The sequence below is a fragment of the Typopeltis vanoorti genome, chromosome 13, assembly GCF_054136105.1.
Source record: "Typopeltis vanoorti isolate ZY-2024b chromosome 13, IOZ_Tvanoo_1.0, whole genome shotgun sequence".
Taxonomy (NCBI): domain Eukaryota; kingdom Metazoa; phylum Arthropoda; class Arachnida; order Uropygi; family Thelyphonidae; genus Typopeltis; species Typopeltis vanoorti.
In genome coordinates this window covers 30,001,805-30,020,732 of record NC_143561.1, presented here as the reverse complement: position 1 = coordinate 30,020,732, position 18,928 = coordinate 30,001,805, and the positions used below count along the sequence as shown (strand labels likewise).

General features: G+C 35.0%; 1 protein-coding gene across 1 annotated transcript in view; it reads left to right on the top strand.

Annotated features, from left to right (window-relative positions):
• The window catches only part of LOC150100022 (leucine-rich repeat flightless-interacting protein 2-like), a 164,941-nt gene that overhangs the window by 142,548 nt on the left and 3,465 nt on the right, over positions 1–18,928 (top strand). The window contains exon 12 of the mRNA XM_090402326.1: positions 1,929–2,033. Coding sequence (XP_090258452.1) covers positions 1,929–2,033 — 105 coding nt within the window. The remainder of the gene's footprint in view (positions 1–1,928; positions 2,034–18,928) is intronic.

The following is an 18,928-nucleotide window of genomic DNA, read 5'->3' as shown; positions in this document are numbered from 1 at the left end:
TATGAAAACACTAAAATACTATAAAAACATGAAATTTTGCATGAATATACTATAAAGCACTAATTTTCTGAGGAGGGGGGGGGACAGTCAAAAGGAAACCTTTTTTGGAAAAACCTAGGTTCAAATCCCATCTAGGATGTCAACCTCTATCAGGACTGTTCAGTTGAAAGTGAGTTGGTATGTTATAATTTTCTTAACCTTAATGATTTGGTAAATCACTGACATTGATGAAACGGTTACTTGAAAGTAATTTGGAGTCCTATCCATAAACTAATTTATGCACTGATGTTTTCACCAATGGCTTGAATCTAGTATCACATATTTTAATGCATATATCACTGCAATCTTATTTCTTTATTTTAACATACTATTCTCATTATTTTAATGTAATATTAATATTTTTAAGTATCATATCTGGGAACACTGTAATTTTCCCAGACATATAATTGTTTTTTTTTTAATCTTATGTAGCAATCATACTTCACTTACACAATATTATATAAACATTGTTTTCATAAAATTATTATCAAGTATGTTATGTCAAGTCCTGCAGATTATACTCTAGGAAATACATAAGAGGGTGGCTATTCCAAAGGACAACACTTGAGGGGAATAAGCAAAAAGGAAGAAAAATTTATTTTGTGAATTTGGAATTGAACTGTGAAAAAGAGGTGGTGAGTAACCACTGCATGTGTTCACATATGAGATTTTTTTTTTTTTTTTCATATGAATTCCACCCATGAAAGGCCATACCCTATAAGTATTAGTACCATGGATACTAATAGCAAAAGTTTATATAATCTGGGAACCCTACTCTAGTAACCAAATGCAAAACTTTCTCAAGCCTCCAGTAAGCAGGGTGGTAGTCTTGCACTGGGTAATGAAATACATCTCCCACCTAAAGATGTCCACAAAACATCTATATCCTAAATGGAATTCAAGCCCACAGTTTGTTGGTTGGAGAGTGGATATCTAATCACTTAGCTAACCATGCTGCATGAGAAATTTAGAAGAGATGGGAGGAATTCTGATGACCAGTGTCAATGGAAATATTGGAATTCATTCAAGTGGCAAAAATTGAATGCCTGTGTGAAAGAGTGGTGTGTGTGTATATATATATATATATATATTTAATGAGTTGAGAGGTTTTGGCATCAATGCGGCATATAGGCAGAGATAAAGAGAAAACGAATCTATCAATATTCTTTTTGAGTTGCTACAGGTTGTAGTGCCTGGAGAAATTGAGTTAGCAGTTGGATCATAAATGGATATTCAGTAGTGCTGTTTGTGTTAATTTAGGCTTAGTGAAAAGTGAAGGAATAATGGATGCTAATTCATGTGGAAGTGTCTGTGGAATAAACAAGGCAGAAACAGAATTTGGTAGGTGTAGGAGTAAGTCTATGTGTGAGAGAGGGAGAAAGATCATTGCAGAGCTGTGTCTTTTTTTTTTTTTTTTTTTTAACATCAAGAATTTCTATGTAGTTTAGTCACAACCCTAAGGAAAAAAAAAAAAATTATTGAAATGTTTGAATCGTTTGGTTGAGATTGGTACAGAGGTAGTAGCTGGAGAGCACGGATGAAAAGTAACATTGAGAACACTGGATTTTTTTGGAGGCTGAGGATTAACTAACTTTTAAAATTAGTTTTCAGTAGTCATTATTTCTTTTCATGATCTTAATTGGCATTGTTACATGGCAACAGATATTTTTCCTTTAAAAAAAAAAAAAAGAATAAGTTCCATAAGTAAATGTGTGTTGATAAGAATCACTATTCTTTCAGTAACATATAAAAATGTCCAAAACATATTCAGTAAAGTTATTATGCTTTGCTGTGACACATATCTGAAGTTGTGAACATCTCTCTTTCTTAGTAATATTGAATTTAAATTTTTCTCATTTTAAATGTATTAATAATGATCATTTTTACAGGTATCAAGGTTAGAGAGTCAGGTAACGAGGTATAAAACTGCAGCAGAAAATGCAGAAAAATTAGAAGATGAACTAAAAGCTGAAAAGAGAAAACTTCAAAGAGAAGTATGCTAAATATTTCTTTTGTTATTGTTGCTACACACAACACACAGAACCACAACATGTGCTTATATATATATTAAAGGCACGTTCAGATGTTACTTTAGTTAAAAAAACGAATAGAACAATTTAGTTAGAGGAGACTGTTCCAAACATAAAGTTCATATATCTAATTCATAGACTTTATCATTCTTTAATCCTGTTACCACTTAAAAAATTTAAAGCATACATAATTGTTAACCCATTAAATAAAAGCTCAAAACTTTTTATGTTCATGCAAGAAGAACACATGCAATTAACAGCTACAAATAGACTATGCAGATAAAATTAGTTGCCCCATCAGAGCATTAATTAGGTTTTAAAGAAGCCAAGTTGCTTGTCTCTAACAGACCTAACATGCAAATGGGAATGGGATGTATATTAACCAAAATGTTTATTTTGCAAACGTTCTGCATTTAATAGGTGTGAAACGTGTTCATTTTCCAGTTTAAACAAAACATGATTTGTTGATAATATGAAAATTTTCTCAAGGAATAGGGGGAGATGATACCTAAAATCAGTAGCTTATGATCTCTCATTTAAAAAAAAAAAAAAAAAACTTATAGTAAATGAGAGCAGACTGCAGAAACAGTTTCGATTACTTGCATAACAAAATGTCTAGGTTAGGAAGGGATTAATGCAACTTACTCTCTTAGTCTCATCATTCTTTGCTGCAAATAATTTAGCAAAATATAGCATGCAGTTGTGTCTTGATTTATACAGCAGGTTCAGAAAGACTATCAGGATACTGAACAAACAAAGGACTGGCAATTTGAGACTTAATGCTGCCCAAACTGTATTCTTTATTGACTAACCACACACACACATACAGAATAATACAAGATTCTACAGCATGATCAGATGTCATTTTGGCTGGATTACTGCATCATTTGATAAACAAAAGAAATGAGTGCAACGACAGATTTTTGGACATATTCAGTGATATTGATAATAGGCACCATTAGTTAATCAGCATCACTGAGAAAAAGATATGGCTAGCAGAGAAATTTTAAAAATACCATATTGACATAATTGGTTGCCAAGAAGAAGAAAAACGTGTGATACAATACGATAAGATAATTATTCAGACAATAGTGATCAGGAGAAATAGAGTAGCAGCTATAGTATTTGACACCAAAAACAAAAACTTCTGACATGCAGGTGACCTAAAGATAAAATTTCTTTTAGAGTTGGGGAAAAAAAAAAATGTTTAGCACTACTCTAAGAACTTTTCTTAGAGTCACAGAATCAAGGAAAACATACTGGAACAACAAAAATGAAGCATCAATGAAAAAAGTAATGGAACCAGCTGTGGAAGTACTTTTTTTTTATGCGTGAATCGCACCCATGAAAGGGACTAAACTTATTGTATCATACATACCTTAATACCATGGATGAATTAAGGGTTGGATAATATTCATAAACCTGTTCTCATCATCATCATCAAATTCCTGCCATGTACCCTTAAATGTTTACAGAATATGATAGTATTACATGAAAAAAATTACATCATTACTAACTTCCTATCTACAATTTTCCTCCAAATTGGTCTGTTACTTATCAAGACTCCAACATTATCAGATTTTATATTTCTATCGTCTAAGGCACTTTGTACCGTATCAATCCACCTGTATCTTGGTCTTTTTCTGGGTCGTTTTGCTGCCAAAATGGCAGAGAACATTTGTTTTGCTAATTTTTTTTTACCCATTCTGTTTAAGTGACCATACCACCTGAGATTAGCTCTGCTAACGCATTCTTGGATGCTGACAATGTCAAGTTCTTTCCTAATATCCTCCTTTATAATATGATATTGCCATTTATGCCATCTGTTCATGCCTATAATCTTTCTCATGACTCTCATATCTGCAGTCTCCAGTCTTTGGTCAAGTGTTTTACTTCTGACCAAGCTCTCAGATCCATAAGTTAAAACTGGTTTGAACACTGTCTTGTATACACCGAATTTAGTGTTCCAACTAATTTCTCTCTTATTCCATATGAATTTATTCAATTGACTTCCCACCATACCAGCTTTGCTGATTCTGTTATCTATTTCTATATTTAATTTACCATCTTCATTAAAAATCGTGCCTAAGTAGCTAAATATTTTACTTGTTCCACAGGTTCTCCATTCGCAACACAGTTGACATTTTCAACGATTCTGCCTATTTTCATTGTCTTTGTCTTTTTAATGCTGACCTTCATACCATATCTATTACAACAGTTATTCAGTTTTGTCAGAGAATCTTGCAGACTTGTAGCGGATTTATTTAGAAGTATAACATCATCTGCATAAAGCAAAGAGCTGACATTAACATCTCCAATTTTGATATCATGTTTAATACCACTTTCCTTCATAATGTGATCCATATAGATAATGAATAACAGAGGGGATAATGTACTTCCTTCAATTCTAACTGCTGACTTACAACTCAAATAAAGACTAAGTATTGCTTGATATAATGCCCCATTGACACCATATAATTGTAGTGTATTGAATAGCTTCTCTCTTGGCACCTTGTAGTATGCCTTTTCCAAATTGACAAAACTTAAATACAGATCTTTGTTATATTTCAATGTTTTCACAACTATTTGTTGTAAAGTGAAGATCTGATCCTGACAGCCTCTATTTGGCCTGAATCCAGCTTGTTCTTCACGAAGCTTTTCTTCCACAATTCTTCTCAACCGTTTCTCAAGTATACTTGCATATATCTTGCCAGGAACACTCAGTAGGGAAATACCTCTGTAATTCTCACATTCAGTTTTATTTCCTTTTTTATATATGGGTACTATGAGAGCTCTACTCCAATCATTGGGAATTCGTCCCTCTGTCCAGACCTTCTGAACTATGCAGTGCAGCCACTGTAAGACTTTTATACCACCATACTTCAGCAATTCTGGTCGAATATCATCTACTCCTGCTGCCTTTCCACATTTCAAGCCTATGATGGCTTTTTCTACTTCAAGTATGGATATATATATTCCTGACTGCATGCCTGGTCGGTGTTTTTTACCACTGTGCTGTCATCACTGCTTGTTTCATTTAACGTTTTTCAAAGTAATTACTCCATACTTCAAGGATATCTTTTTCTCCCATTTTCATGTCGCCTTTATCATCTCTAACTCCTTTTACAGCACTCTTTCCTCCATTCTTAAGCTTCTTCAACAACCTTCAGAATATTTTGCCACCTTCTTGCCAAAGTCCTCCCATGACTTTTGTTTAGCTAGTTTTACACAGTGTTTAGCTTTCTTACATTTGTCTCTGTATTCTCTAAGAGCACAAGCTGACTTATTTGCCAGGAACTTTTGATATGCTTTCTTCTTTTCCTTCACTGCCTCTTTAACTTCCTGTGTCCACCATGGAGTTCTAATTTTTCTATCCTTGCAGACAACCTCACCACACGCCTACTGTTGATTAGCATCCAAAAAAAAAAAGCACTGGAAGGAAAAAGGAATTGTGGTATTCAGCATTAAACACAAAAATTAACTTCTTGAATGGAAATCAGTTTCAAGTAGAATGAGGTAAGCAAATTACAAAATGGGAAATCGGTCAGTGAGGATCATTTATGCCTGTGGTTCCAGTAGAGAAATTTTTGTCATTAGAGATGTAAACAGTACAGTAGGAAATGAATCTGTGACTACGGAAAAATTTGGAGAGAAATTTTTTTTTTTTAGAACCTATCTTTAGATAGACAAGGATGAACTTGTTCATATTTGGCTTGAAGCACTGTGGATTGCACTCTTTTGGAATTACATGTGGTCAGAGGCTGTTCCAGAGGGCAGCAGCAGTGGAAAAGATGAACAGAGAGGAGGATAAATTTGTTGAGGGTTTGGAAATGAACTGTAAGAGCTTGTTGATTGGCTGCTGCACATGTTTGAATGGGTTTTACAGAGACTGTGGAATTATTGATGCTAATTACAGCCATAAAAATATTTACAGGAGATGCAAGCAGCAGAAAATGAACACTAGTGCAAAAGTGAGTGCGGGGGATATTAATCAATCTTACAGGCCTTTTCTGTATAGAATCCAATATTTTTAGGTAACTCTTACGGGCATCATCCCAGATGTTAGAGCAATATTCGATTCGATAGTTGAATGGATTTGTATAGGTTAGGAGTTGTTTGAAGTAATGCCTCAAGTGATAGAAAAACCTTATTTTTTGAATGCAGAGGAGGCAATATTTGTAATGTGTTTTGTGCCAAGAGATATTTGAAGTTACAAATTATCTCATGAAGATAAATCGCATCTTGAATAGAAATTTGGTTGTTGTCAAAGATAACACTGTAAAAAATAAGATAGAGCTGTGTTTTGCTCGCATTGAAGTTAATGAGGTTAAGGTTCTGCGAGTGTGGTGATTTGTGCATTGCAAGGTTTGTCAAATGAAAAGGAGAAGTGCATTGTGCTGTCATCGGCATAACTGTATACCGGATTGGCTGTACACCTAGTGTAGATCATTTATATATATAGAAGAAAGAGGATGGGTGAAAGAACAGAGGCTTGTGGGCCTCTACAACAATTCTTTCACCCATCAAAGCCAGCAACCCATTTGCAAATGTCAGGGGGCAGACCAAACACTTCTAACCAAATAAAAATCTTTAATTTACAAAAAACACAAATATATACATCAAATCAACTACTTAACTGCTATGCAAGTTACAATGTATTTTCCAATTCACAACAACACTTAAATGTGCACAACTTCCTTTCAATCACATAAACCAACAGATATCCTATATGGACAAATCTTCTGGAACCTTAGTCTCTTACAGAACTTTTATTCCTTCTTGAGTTCACACAGGAGAAAGACTAACACAATAAAAATGTTCTCTACATGGCAGCAACACAACAATCAAATTCTTCTCACATTCTAAAATCACAGAACACTGAAGAAAACATATCTTGTCTACATCCAAGACACTTCTATAACTTCACTTCCTGTATAAAAGTAACAGCAATCTCCACTGAATAAACTACTAAAACCATAGCATCACTTTAGAGTGAATTTATTTTCTATGTGAAAGTCTCAACATTATTCTTAAAATATTACTGCAGTTTCAACACTTCAGAACAAATTTGCCTTCTGTATGAAAGCTTCTGAAGAAATAACTAAAACATGCCAACAGTTAGAAATCATCTAGTCAAATCATATATTAAAGACACAGAAACTCTACAGTTTGTTCCACTGTGTTCCTTGCCTACTCGATAGCTGAACACTTAGCAACATTTGATAACATTCTTCTTGCATCTGCACATGCTCGGCAATGCAACTGAGAAACTTCCACTCTAGTCCACCATCATGTGTTGCCATTACTGCCTTCTACCATTAGGCTTGAAACAGTGAAGTTCTTTCTTCATACTGCAGAAACGCTTATTTAATTATAATTTTGTAATGAAACATCCAGAAATTATGACAGATCTTAACTTGACAATCTTTTATGTACTAAGGTAAGTTCATTTAATCACTTCTGCAAATATACCAGTACCATCACTTCCTTTGTCACCAATAATTCGTAAATAACATAAACAACAACACTTACAACACATGACAGTTCATACAAACCTCTAATAATTAATTTTAATTCTAATTTTAATTTACTTCACATCTAAGCAAGACTTCAGCAATGAAAAATACAATTAACGCTCATAACATGCAAAAAGAAATATACGTTTAACTAATAACTTGACTAATGCTAATTTCTTAACTTTAATTCATTTATATCTTGTGTGAGATCTGAATTTTAATGCCTATCATGCCATATAAATCTGAAAACAAACCCCAACTCAACATCACCAGAGTTAAAGATAGGTACTATCAACGTAAGAAGCCTGAATGGCAAAGAAATGGAGCTAGCTGAGGAATTAGATAAGTACCAGATCGACATAATAGGGGTGACTGAAACAAAAAAGACCAAAACTGGTGAGATCTTTCTGAGTAATAAATACAAAATGTTATATTCAGGCAATGACAATCAAGGAAAAGAAGGAGTAGCCATAGTATTCAACACAAAATACGAGGCTAATCTTCTTGAATGGCAGTCAGTCTCAAGTAGAGTAATGTGGGCAAATATGAGAATGGGGAACTGGACAATGAGACTTATTTGTGCCTATGGTCCCACAGAAGGTTCTACTAAGGTAGAAGTGGAGGAATTTTTTGACGCTCTAGAAAAAGCAACTGACACAATGAAAAATGAAAAGTTGGTCCTTGTTGGGGATCTAAATAGCAGAGTAGGAAATGATTGTGAGACATACAAAAATATTTTGGGAAAATTTGGAGAAAAGAGCAAAGCTAATAATAATGGCAAATATCTGTTGGATTTCTGCTCAGGACATGGACTGGTTATTACTAACACCATGTTCCAACATAAAAATGTACACAAATTCACATGGAGAGAAGAGACTAGGAATAAGAAAAGTCTCATTGACTATGTTATTGTTGATAGTGATGTTTTCTCCCTGGTGCAGGACACCAGAGTGTACAGAGGATTGGAAATTGGAAGTGATCACTATTCAGTCTTGAGCAGGATAAAATTGAATTTCATATTGAAAAGAATAACATGTAAGAAAGTTTTAAAGCGAATAAAAGTTGAGCAGCTCTCAGATGTGAACTGTAGACTAAAATACACAAAGATTATTGAAGAAAAAATGAAAGAGTTTGAGAACAGGAATCAAACCTTGGAGATTCAGCGGCAAACTCTGAAGAAAACATTATCCCCTCTGTTATTCATTATCTATATGGATCACATTATGAAGGAAAGTGGTATTAAACCTGATATCAAAATTGGAAATGTTAATGTTAGCTCTTTGCTTTATGCGGATGATATTATACTTCTTAATAAATCCGCTACAAGTCTGCAAGATTCGCTCACTAAATTGAATAGCTGTTGTAATAGATATGGTATGAAGGTCAGCAATAAAAAGACAAAGACAACGAAAATAGGCAGAATCATTGAAAATGTCAACTGTGTGGTGAATGGAGAACCTGTGGAACAAGTAAAATATTTCAGCTATTTAGGCACAATTTTTACTGAAGATGGTAAATTAAATATAGAAATAGACAACAGAATCAGCAAAGCTGGTATGGTAGGAAGTCAGTTGAATAAATTCATATGGAATAAGAGAGAAATTAGTCAGAACACTAAATTAGCTGTATACAAGACAATGTTCAAACCAGTTTTAACTTATGGATCTGAGAGCTAGTTCAGAAGTAAAACACTTGACCAAAGACTAGAGACCGTAGATAGAGTTCTGAGAAAGATTAGAGGCTTGAACAGATGGCACCATTGGCAATATCATATTAAAAATCAGGATATTAGGAAAGAACTTGACATTGTCAGCATCCAGGAATGCATTAGCAGAGCTAATCTCAGGTGGTATGGTCACTTAAACAGAATGGGCGAGGAAAGATTAATAAAACAAGTGTTCTCTGCCAGGTTGGCAGGAAAACGACCCAGAGGAAGACCAAGATATAGGTGGATTGATACGGTACAAAGTGCCTTAAATGATAAAAATATAAGATCTGATAATGTTGGAGTCTTGACAAGTAACAGACTGATTTGGAGGAAAATAGTAAATAGGAAGTTAGTAATGATGTAATTTTTTCATGTACTACTGTCATATCCTGTACACCCCTTGAGGGTACATGGCAGGAATTTGATGATGATGATGATGATTTACCATCTTCACTAAAAATCTTGCCGAAGTAGCTTAAATATTTTACTTGTTCCACAGGTTCTCCGTTCACAACTCAGTTGACATTTTCAACGATTCTACCTCTTTTCATTATCTTTTTTTTTTATTGCTGAACTTCATACCATATCTATTACAGCAGTTATTCAATTTAGTCAGGAATCTTGCAAACTTGTAGTGGATTTATTTAGAAGTATAACATCATTCGCATAAAGCAAAGAACACACATTAACATCTCCAATTCTGATATCATGTTTAATTCCACTTTCCTTCATAATGTGATCCATATAGATAATGAATAACAGAGGGGATAATGTACATCCTTCTCTCACACCAGATTTAACATTAAATCATCTTCCTGTACTTCTTTCAATTCTAACTGCTGACTTACAACTCAAATAAAGACTAAGTATTGCTTGATATAATGCCTCATTGACACCATATAACTGTAGCGTATTGAATAGCTTCTTTTCCACATCGAGAAAACTTAAATTCAGATCTTTGTTATATTCCCATGCTTTCTCAACTATTTGTCGTAAAGTGAAGATCTGATCCTGACATCTCTCTATTTGGCCTGAATCAAGCTTTTCTTCCACTATTCTTCTCAACCGTTTCTCAAGTATACTGTCATAAATCTTGCCAGGAACACTCAGTAGGGAAATACCTCAGTAATTCTCACATTCAGTTTTATTTCCCTTTTTATATATGGATACTATCAGAGCTCTACTCCAATCATCAGGAATTCGTCCCTCTGAAAAGGCCTTCTGAACTATGCAATGCAGCCACTATAAGACTTTTATACCACCATAGTTCAGCATTTCTGGTCGAATATCATCTACTCCTGTTGCCTTTCCATATTTCAAGCCTTTGATGGCTTTTTTTCTACTTCAAGTATGGATATGTATTTCTGACTGTATGCCTGTTGAGTGTTTTTTTTACCGCTGTGCTATCACTGTTTGTTCATCATCATCAAATTCCTGACATGTACCCTCAAAGGGTTTACAGAATATGATAGTATTACATGAAAAAAATTACATCATTACTAACTTCCTATCTACAATTTTCCTCCAAATCAGTCTGTTACTTGTCATGACTCCCACATTATCAGATCTTATATTTCTATCGTCTGAGGCACTTTGTACTGTATCAATCCACCTATAATTTGATCTTCCTGTGGTTCGTTTTCCTGCCAACATGGCAGAGAACACTTGTTTGCTGATCTTTCCTCGCCCATTCTGTTTAAGTGACCATACTACCTGAGATTAGCTCTGCTAACGCATTCCTGGATGCTGACAATGTAAAGTTCTTTCCTAATATCCTCGTTTTTAATATGATATTGTCATTGATGCCATCTGTTCACACCTATAATCTTTCTCAGGACTCTCATATCTACGGTCTCTAGTCTTTGGTCAAGTATTTTACTTCTGACCCAGCTCTCAGTTAGAAATTAGAAGAGAGAAATTAGTGTTCTGACTAATTTCTCTCTTATTCCATATGAATTTATTCAATTGACTTCCTACCATACCAGCTTTGTTGATTCTGTTGTCTATTTCTATATTTAATTTACCATCACTAAAAATCGTGCCTAAGTAACTGAAATATTTTACTTGTTCCACAGGTTCTCCATTCACAACACGGTTGACATTTTCAACGATTCTGCCTATTTTCATTGTCTTTGTCTTTTTAATGCTGGCCTTCATACTATATCTATTACAACAGTTATTCAATTTAGTCAGAGAATCTTGTAGCGGATTTATTTAGAAGTATAACGTCATCCGCATAAAGCAAAGAGCTGACATTAACATCTCCAATTTTGATATCATGTTTAATACCACTTTCCTTCATAATGTGATCCATATAGATAATGAATAACAGAGGGGTAATGTACATCCTTGTCTCACACCAGATTTAATATTAAACCATCTTCCTGTACTTCCTTCAATTCTAACTGCTGACTTACAACTCAAATAAAGACTAAGCATTGCTTGATATAATGCTCCATTAGATGCTGTAGCAGGCTAAAAGCCTATTTCAGCATCTAAAGGACTATACGTTGATTCTATTCTTAGGTCTTCCAATATCTCTTTTCCCTTTAGGTTTATACTTTATTATTTGTTTTGGTAGCTTTCCTTCTTCCATTTGTTGTACATTAATATACAGTAGCTTAGTGAAAGTGGAACTGCCCATTCTAGCCAACCACAAGACTGATATATAAGTTTAAATTTCTGATTTAAATATATTTTAGAAAAGATACTGATCAAAAAGTGTACTTGAATTGTCTTGAAAGGAAAGATAATCACCATGTTTGTAGAACTTTTAAATGTAGTTACTTCAAGGATTTTTGTTATTTTTTATTTATTAGTGAACTGGTAGAGGTGGCTTTACATTGTGTGTGTGTGTGTGGGGGGGGGGGGGTTCATGGAATGACTTTGGCCCTCTCATAACACTACATGGAAATCTAAATGCAGAAGAGTACAAGGACATTTTGGAGTCATATACACTATCTGATCAAAAGTATCCGGATACCCCCTCCATAATTCTTTAACTGATGTCTAGATGTCACTACGACCTCACTTACCAGTATAAAAGGAGGCACGGAGCTGTGTGTTGTTCAGTGATAAGAAGTACAAGCAGATTGGGTCGGTCAAGTGAGCTCAGTGACTTCAAATGTGGATTGGTTGCTACATCTGTAAAAAAATCTGTTAGAGACATTTCAACTCCTCACATTGCCCAAGTCAATTGGTGAAGTGAAAATGTGAAGCCGCAACAAAACCATGGTCGGATAGGCCACATTTAATGACAGACAGGGACTGTCGGGTGTTGAAGAAGGTAGTTCGTGGAAATTGCCAGACATCGAGTGAATGAATCACCCTGGAGTTCTGCAAACTGTCCAGCCGGCATCTGATTGTGTGTTGCGAGTTAAGAGGAATGGGATTCCATGGTTGAGCAGCTGCCCATAAACCAAACATTTCTCCTGTGAACACTAAGCACCACCTGCAGTGGTGTAAAGAGTGATGCCACTGGACAGTTGGTCTGGGTGTGGCGAATGCCTGGAGAATGATTCCTGCAAACGTGTGTAGTGCCAACAGTGAAATTTGGAGGAGGTGGCTTTACATTCTGGGGATGTTTTTCATGGAATGGACTTGGCCCTCTCGTAACACTACACGAAAATCTAAATACAGAAGGGTACAAGGACATTTTGACCCGTTGCATACTGTCTAGGTAGAGGTGGCTTTACATTGGGGGGGTGGGGGGTTTCATGGAATGGCTTTGGCCCTCTCATAACACTACATGGAAATCTAAATGCAGAAGAGTACAAGAACATTTTGACCTGTTGCATACTGTCTAGGTAGAAGATCAATTCATTGATGACTATTGTCTGTATCAGCATGACAATGCTACCTGCCATAAAGCAAGGTCAGTGAGGGAATGGTTTGTGGACAATAACGTTCCAGAAATGGACTGGCCAGGCCAGAGTCCTGCCCTGAATCCCATAGAACATGACTTCACTCCAGGCCCCCAACGACCCACATCACGAACTGCTCTGGCTACAGCTCTTCAAGAAGAATGGGCTGCCATTCCTCCAGAGACGTTCCGACACCTGGTAGAAAGTCTCCCCGGCAGAGTTAGAACTGTCATAGAAGAAGGGTGTCGCAGGGAAAGTCTGATTAGAGTTTTGAGTAGGTGTCTGGATGCTTTTGATCAGATAGTGTAGTATAAAATTCAAAATAATAAAGTGAAAAACCAAGAAATGTCTATAGAAATATGAATATAATACAATGAAACAAAATAAAATGACTAAGAAGTATACTAAACCTGTAGTATGTGGGTGGTCTGAAAAGTTCTCGACCTCAACCATAAATGGCAACACTATTGGCAAGATTTTTTTCTAAGTTGGTACATCTGTTCAAAAGTCATTCTCTCAAGTAGTTTTTTTATACAGCTGTTGGAAGCCAAAATGTTGTCTATATCTGTTGAAATGGATGAAATTGAGCATTGGGCAGTTATAAAATTCTTTGTAAAAGAAGGTTTAACACCAAAAGAAATTCATTTGACGTTCATAAAAGTTTATGGGCACGCTTCTCCTTCGTTTTCAACTATTAAGAAATGGACTGCTGAGTTTAAATGCTGCCGTACCAGCCTTGAAGATGATCCGAGCGAAGGACATCCAAAAAGTGTAACAACACCAGAAATCATTGCTCATACATGATATGGTATTAGATGACTGGCAATCAAAGTGCATGAAATTGCTGAGACTATAGGCATTTCAAAAGAATGTGTAGGTTATATTTTGCATGAAGAATTGCAAATGAAAAAGCTTTGCGCAAGATGGGTGTCACACTGATCAAAAACGCACTCTCATGAAAATTTCTGAACAGTTCTTGGAGCATTTTAACAAGAATAAAACTGATTTTGTGTGTCGATTTATTACTATGAACGAGACTTGGATTCACCATTACACACCAGAATCCAAACAGCAGTCAAAACAGTGGACAGAAGCCAGTTGTTCATTGCCAAAGAAGATGAGGTCATGGCATCAGTCTTTTGGGATGCTAAAGGCATTTTGTTTATTAATTATCTTGAAAAGGGTAAAACAATAACCAGGGAATATTATTCTGATCTTTTAACCAGACTAGATGAAAAAAAATTGTGAGATAAGACCCAGTTTGCAGAAGAAAAAAAAAATCATCTTTCATCAGGACAATGCACCTGCCCACAAAGGTGTTTTGGCAATGGGAAAATTACGGGATCTGCACTATGAATTGTTGGAGCATCCACCCTATTCTTCATATTTGGTTCCCTCTGACTTCTATCTCTTCCCAAAACTAAAAATCTTCCTCACTGGTCGGCGTTTTTTCTTCAAATCAGGAGATGATTGCAGCTGTATAGGGATATTTTGCAAATCTTACTGAGAATATCTCAGAAGTTCTGTTTCTCGTCCCTGTAGTAAGATTTGTCTTACTACAGGGATGAGATAATGGTGCTGGAGCATCGCTTCAGCACCATTATCTCTTATTAGTCTTAAGGGAGATTATGTTGAAAAATAAAAATAATTTTTAAATTATAAATTTGTTTTTTCATTGTTAGGCCAAGAACTTTTCAAACCACCCATGTATATGTCGCATGCCAGCAATATTAATGATGGTATGCAGGCTGTTTTGATAAATTCACAACCTTTTATAATATACATTATAGAAGGCTGTGAGTTTGCCATGAAGTTTGTGAAATGACTTTTATATTAAATGGTATTTTCACTTAATATCCAGCAATATTATAATTTTCAGCATCTCCAATTTATATATTGCATCCAATAATTAGTAATAATCAGAAAAATAATGTTAACATTTTAGAGAATAAAGTTGGCATAATATAAGAGATTACAATATGATAAATGTGAGCATCAGATATTATAAGAAAATAGTACAAAGAATATTGTTCTCTACTCTTGCTCTGCAACAAAATCCTGACATTTTCAAACAGAAGTTCTGTTTCCATCCCTTATATTGGTAGACTTTCTGTCAAGATTGCCAGCCTCTTCAAATCTCATGACATAAGAGTGGATTTTAAGCCCATTTTGAGTATATGAAGTTTATTACGTTCACCAAAAGACCACAAACATTCTGGGGTTTATAATATTCCATGTTCTTGCATCCATTCCTACATAGGGCAGTTGAGTTTGGAAATCAGACAAAAAAGAGCACATTGGAAACATCAACAACAACAGAGAAGACAGCTCAGGCCTAGCTGTTCATTTTTCTCACACATACATCATAACATTGAATGGATCTCCATACCTCATATGGAAGACAACTTCACTTCCTGCAACATAAAAGAATCTTAATATGGTCATCTGCTCACAAGGCACACTGAATAGAAACCAAGGAATGATTCCATATGATATTTGGAAATTGCTCATTAGATATTTTCACATTTCAAACTTTAATTTTTCAACCAACTATCATGCATATGTCACTGAACAATAGCTGACCCATGCAAGCTTCCACGTTCTATGTGTTTTCTGTTTTTAACTAACCCAGAAGAAGCCACAAGTATCATGTTATCCGAAAAGTAATGTTGTTTTTAGCATTAAACAACATTACTTTTGTTGGATATAAAAGATAAATCACTTTCTAATTTAATCAAGTTTATATTCTCCATTTGAATCAGTAATGCTCTTCCAACATTGTGAAAGCTTCATAATGCCATTTCTATAGAATTCAGGAGGTTTGGAGGCAAAGAAGTCGCATAGGCTCAATTCCAGTGCCTCTAATGTATCGTATTGTTTTTCATTAATGCAAACTTCAAAATAAGTGGTAATCTGAACATGCAGGATCAGGAGAATACGAAGGATGTGGACGCTTTTTCCATCCAAGTTCCTCGATCTCTGTACAGGTAATTCTTGCACTATGAGAGCATGCATTACCATGGTGAAAAACAACACCCTTTCAAATGACCAGAGAACGCCTCTTTTCTTTCAGTTTTTCATTCAATCAGTAAGTTGTTCACAGCATACTTCAGCTGTGATTGTATGGTTTTGTGGCAAGAGTTCAAAGTGTATAATACCAGCCATATCCCACCAAACGCTCAACAAAATTTTCTGAGGATGAAGGTCTTGTTTTGGCTGTGGTTTAGCTTGTTCCCCTGAATGAATCCACTGCCTTCAGTGCTTAACATTCTTGTAAAGTATTCACTTTACAAAAATGGAGATTGAATCTCTCGAGAATGAAGAGCAGTGCAGATGTTGACATGCTGTCTTCAATTGTTGTTCATCAGTTTGTGAAGAACCCACTTGCCAAGCTTAGACACTGTTGGATCCTTCTTTTTACTCCGATGTATATTCTGGCTGTTGATTGACTCCACATTCGAACACAGAGAATATTTATTTTTAGCTGCGCCACTCTATGTTCAAATTTGCATGAGCAACATTGAGGAATCAACCATCAACCAATCTATATTATTACTAACTTAATTTTAGGCCGAGGTTCTCTTTATTGTATAAGGTTCCCGTTAAGATTCGGATTATTTTAATGGGTAGTGCAATGGAAGAAATCAGGCAAATACAAAATTCAATTCAAATAAAAATATTTAATGCAGTGTCACATAAATTTACATCAAAGCAAAGATTTCTAGTTGGGAAGTTACAGTTAAATAATAATTAAGTTTTCACTGAAATACTAGCAAATCACTCAGCTGAGTATAATAATTATGATTAGAACTTATCGTAATTAGTATTCCTATTACAACTTCACTTTGATTAAAGTTATTATTCAGTATAGTTTAAATATCAACTCAGTATAACTATTCAGAACAGTTATAAAATATAAACCATCAGACATTTATTTGAAGATTTCAAGTTCTATCAACTTAGCAGAATAGTTCGCAGAAATTTCAGTATCCAATATTACATTAAGTTTTTTATAACAGGCTTCTCTATATCACATTTTCGGTGTTGAACTGTTAATCTAAATGGTACAGTATTTGGCACGTCAAGAGGGAAATATCTCGCCACATCATGCATTCGATCTTGAATAGTTAAATACAACAATAAGGATTAAATTATGTTCGCCAGAAATAAGTTCGCTACTTCAATGCTAGGCATAGAAAAGATAATCTTACCGGCTATACTGCTTATGCCGGTAAGATTATCTTTCACATTGAGAATCCTATGAACACACTTAAATTCTTGTTGACGTTCACTTTGAGACTACACAAACTTAAAGGAATCTTCTGTATTCGTAACTGATTAATAGACTCGGGAGAATATATCCTTTAGCACTGGTTCAGCTTAACTTCCAATTTCTTTCTTTTCTTATTCTTATTATCCCTTGTCCTGCATTATTCCACTGCAAGGCGATGGGAAATTATAATAGAATTAAAACTCCGAAAAAGGCAAGTCAAAGTGCCAAGCGATTCTCCGTCCTTCCTATTCCGTTCATGTCATGTCAATCAGCCACCTTCCTTGCCTGTTTCCTACTCCTATGTGTGTGTCACTTCTTTTTCATGTACTGCTTATATAACATCCTCCTCTTCTTTCCTGCCAAAATCAGGTTCTAACTGGCTTCGTGCATCCTGTACAGTAACACGCGCTAAGGTACACGCTAGCTAAAAATAACATAATTTCTCATAGCCACCAATCAAGTGTTATCTTAAGGAATTTCCTGGATACATTAAAATTACACATTACAGTTTTTAACATTATATTAAAGGAATTAAATTCACAAAATAAATTATATTTTAATACACAGCTTTTCATAACTGTAATTTATCCCAAAAATATATAAATAAATAAATATTGATTAACACAACTTGAAAGAAATTACATAAATAGCATATCATGAGCATGAGACTATTAATTTAAAAAAAAACAAATTCTGCTCAGGGAATGGTAGATTATGTTGGACTCTGAATGAAGTATTAATAATTTCCATTTCTCTTCATTCAGAATCCAACAACACTATACCAAGTTCTTACAAATGGCGATAGATGGTTGATGATGATGAATTAAGATCTTTTGCTAAATCTTCAACAGTTGCATTGGGATTTCTTGCAATTGCAGCTTCCAGCATATCATTATTGAGAGAGACAAGGCACCAAGACCAAGGGGAGTCCTTCAAGCTAAAGTTCCCTTGTTGAAATTTTTGGAACACATCGCTGGCGCACATTATGCTTTATGAGTTCGAAAAAGGCAATAATGCTGCTAACACTGTAAAAAAATATGCAAGATGTGCCTAATGTGCTCTTCACTGACCTCCATAGTAATAAAGGGTTATTTAAACAATAACTTATATATTATGTTATTGCATGGTGGAATTCCTTAGAATGAGGCCACCTCAGCTTTGCGGTACTTATAAAGCTTTAAAAATTCATGTTTAGACAAGCTGAGACATGTTTGAACAAGTACAGTATAAAAAATGGCATTACTTTTGGGATGACCTGATATATATGCAGCGAAACTAGTCAGTTTCATTTAACCTCCCTACTGGCCGAGGTGGATGAAATAGTGAGACCAAATTGCACTTCTTATCCATGTTATTCAACAGGTGTTACAGAATCTTATCCAGATTTAGCTGGACGTCTGTAGACGTCATGGCCAGTTGGGGGGTTAATTGTATTAATATGGCCAAATAAATCCAAATATATTTCTTCTTATAATTAGATTATAACATATCTACAACCA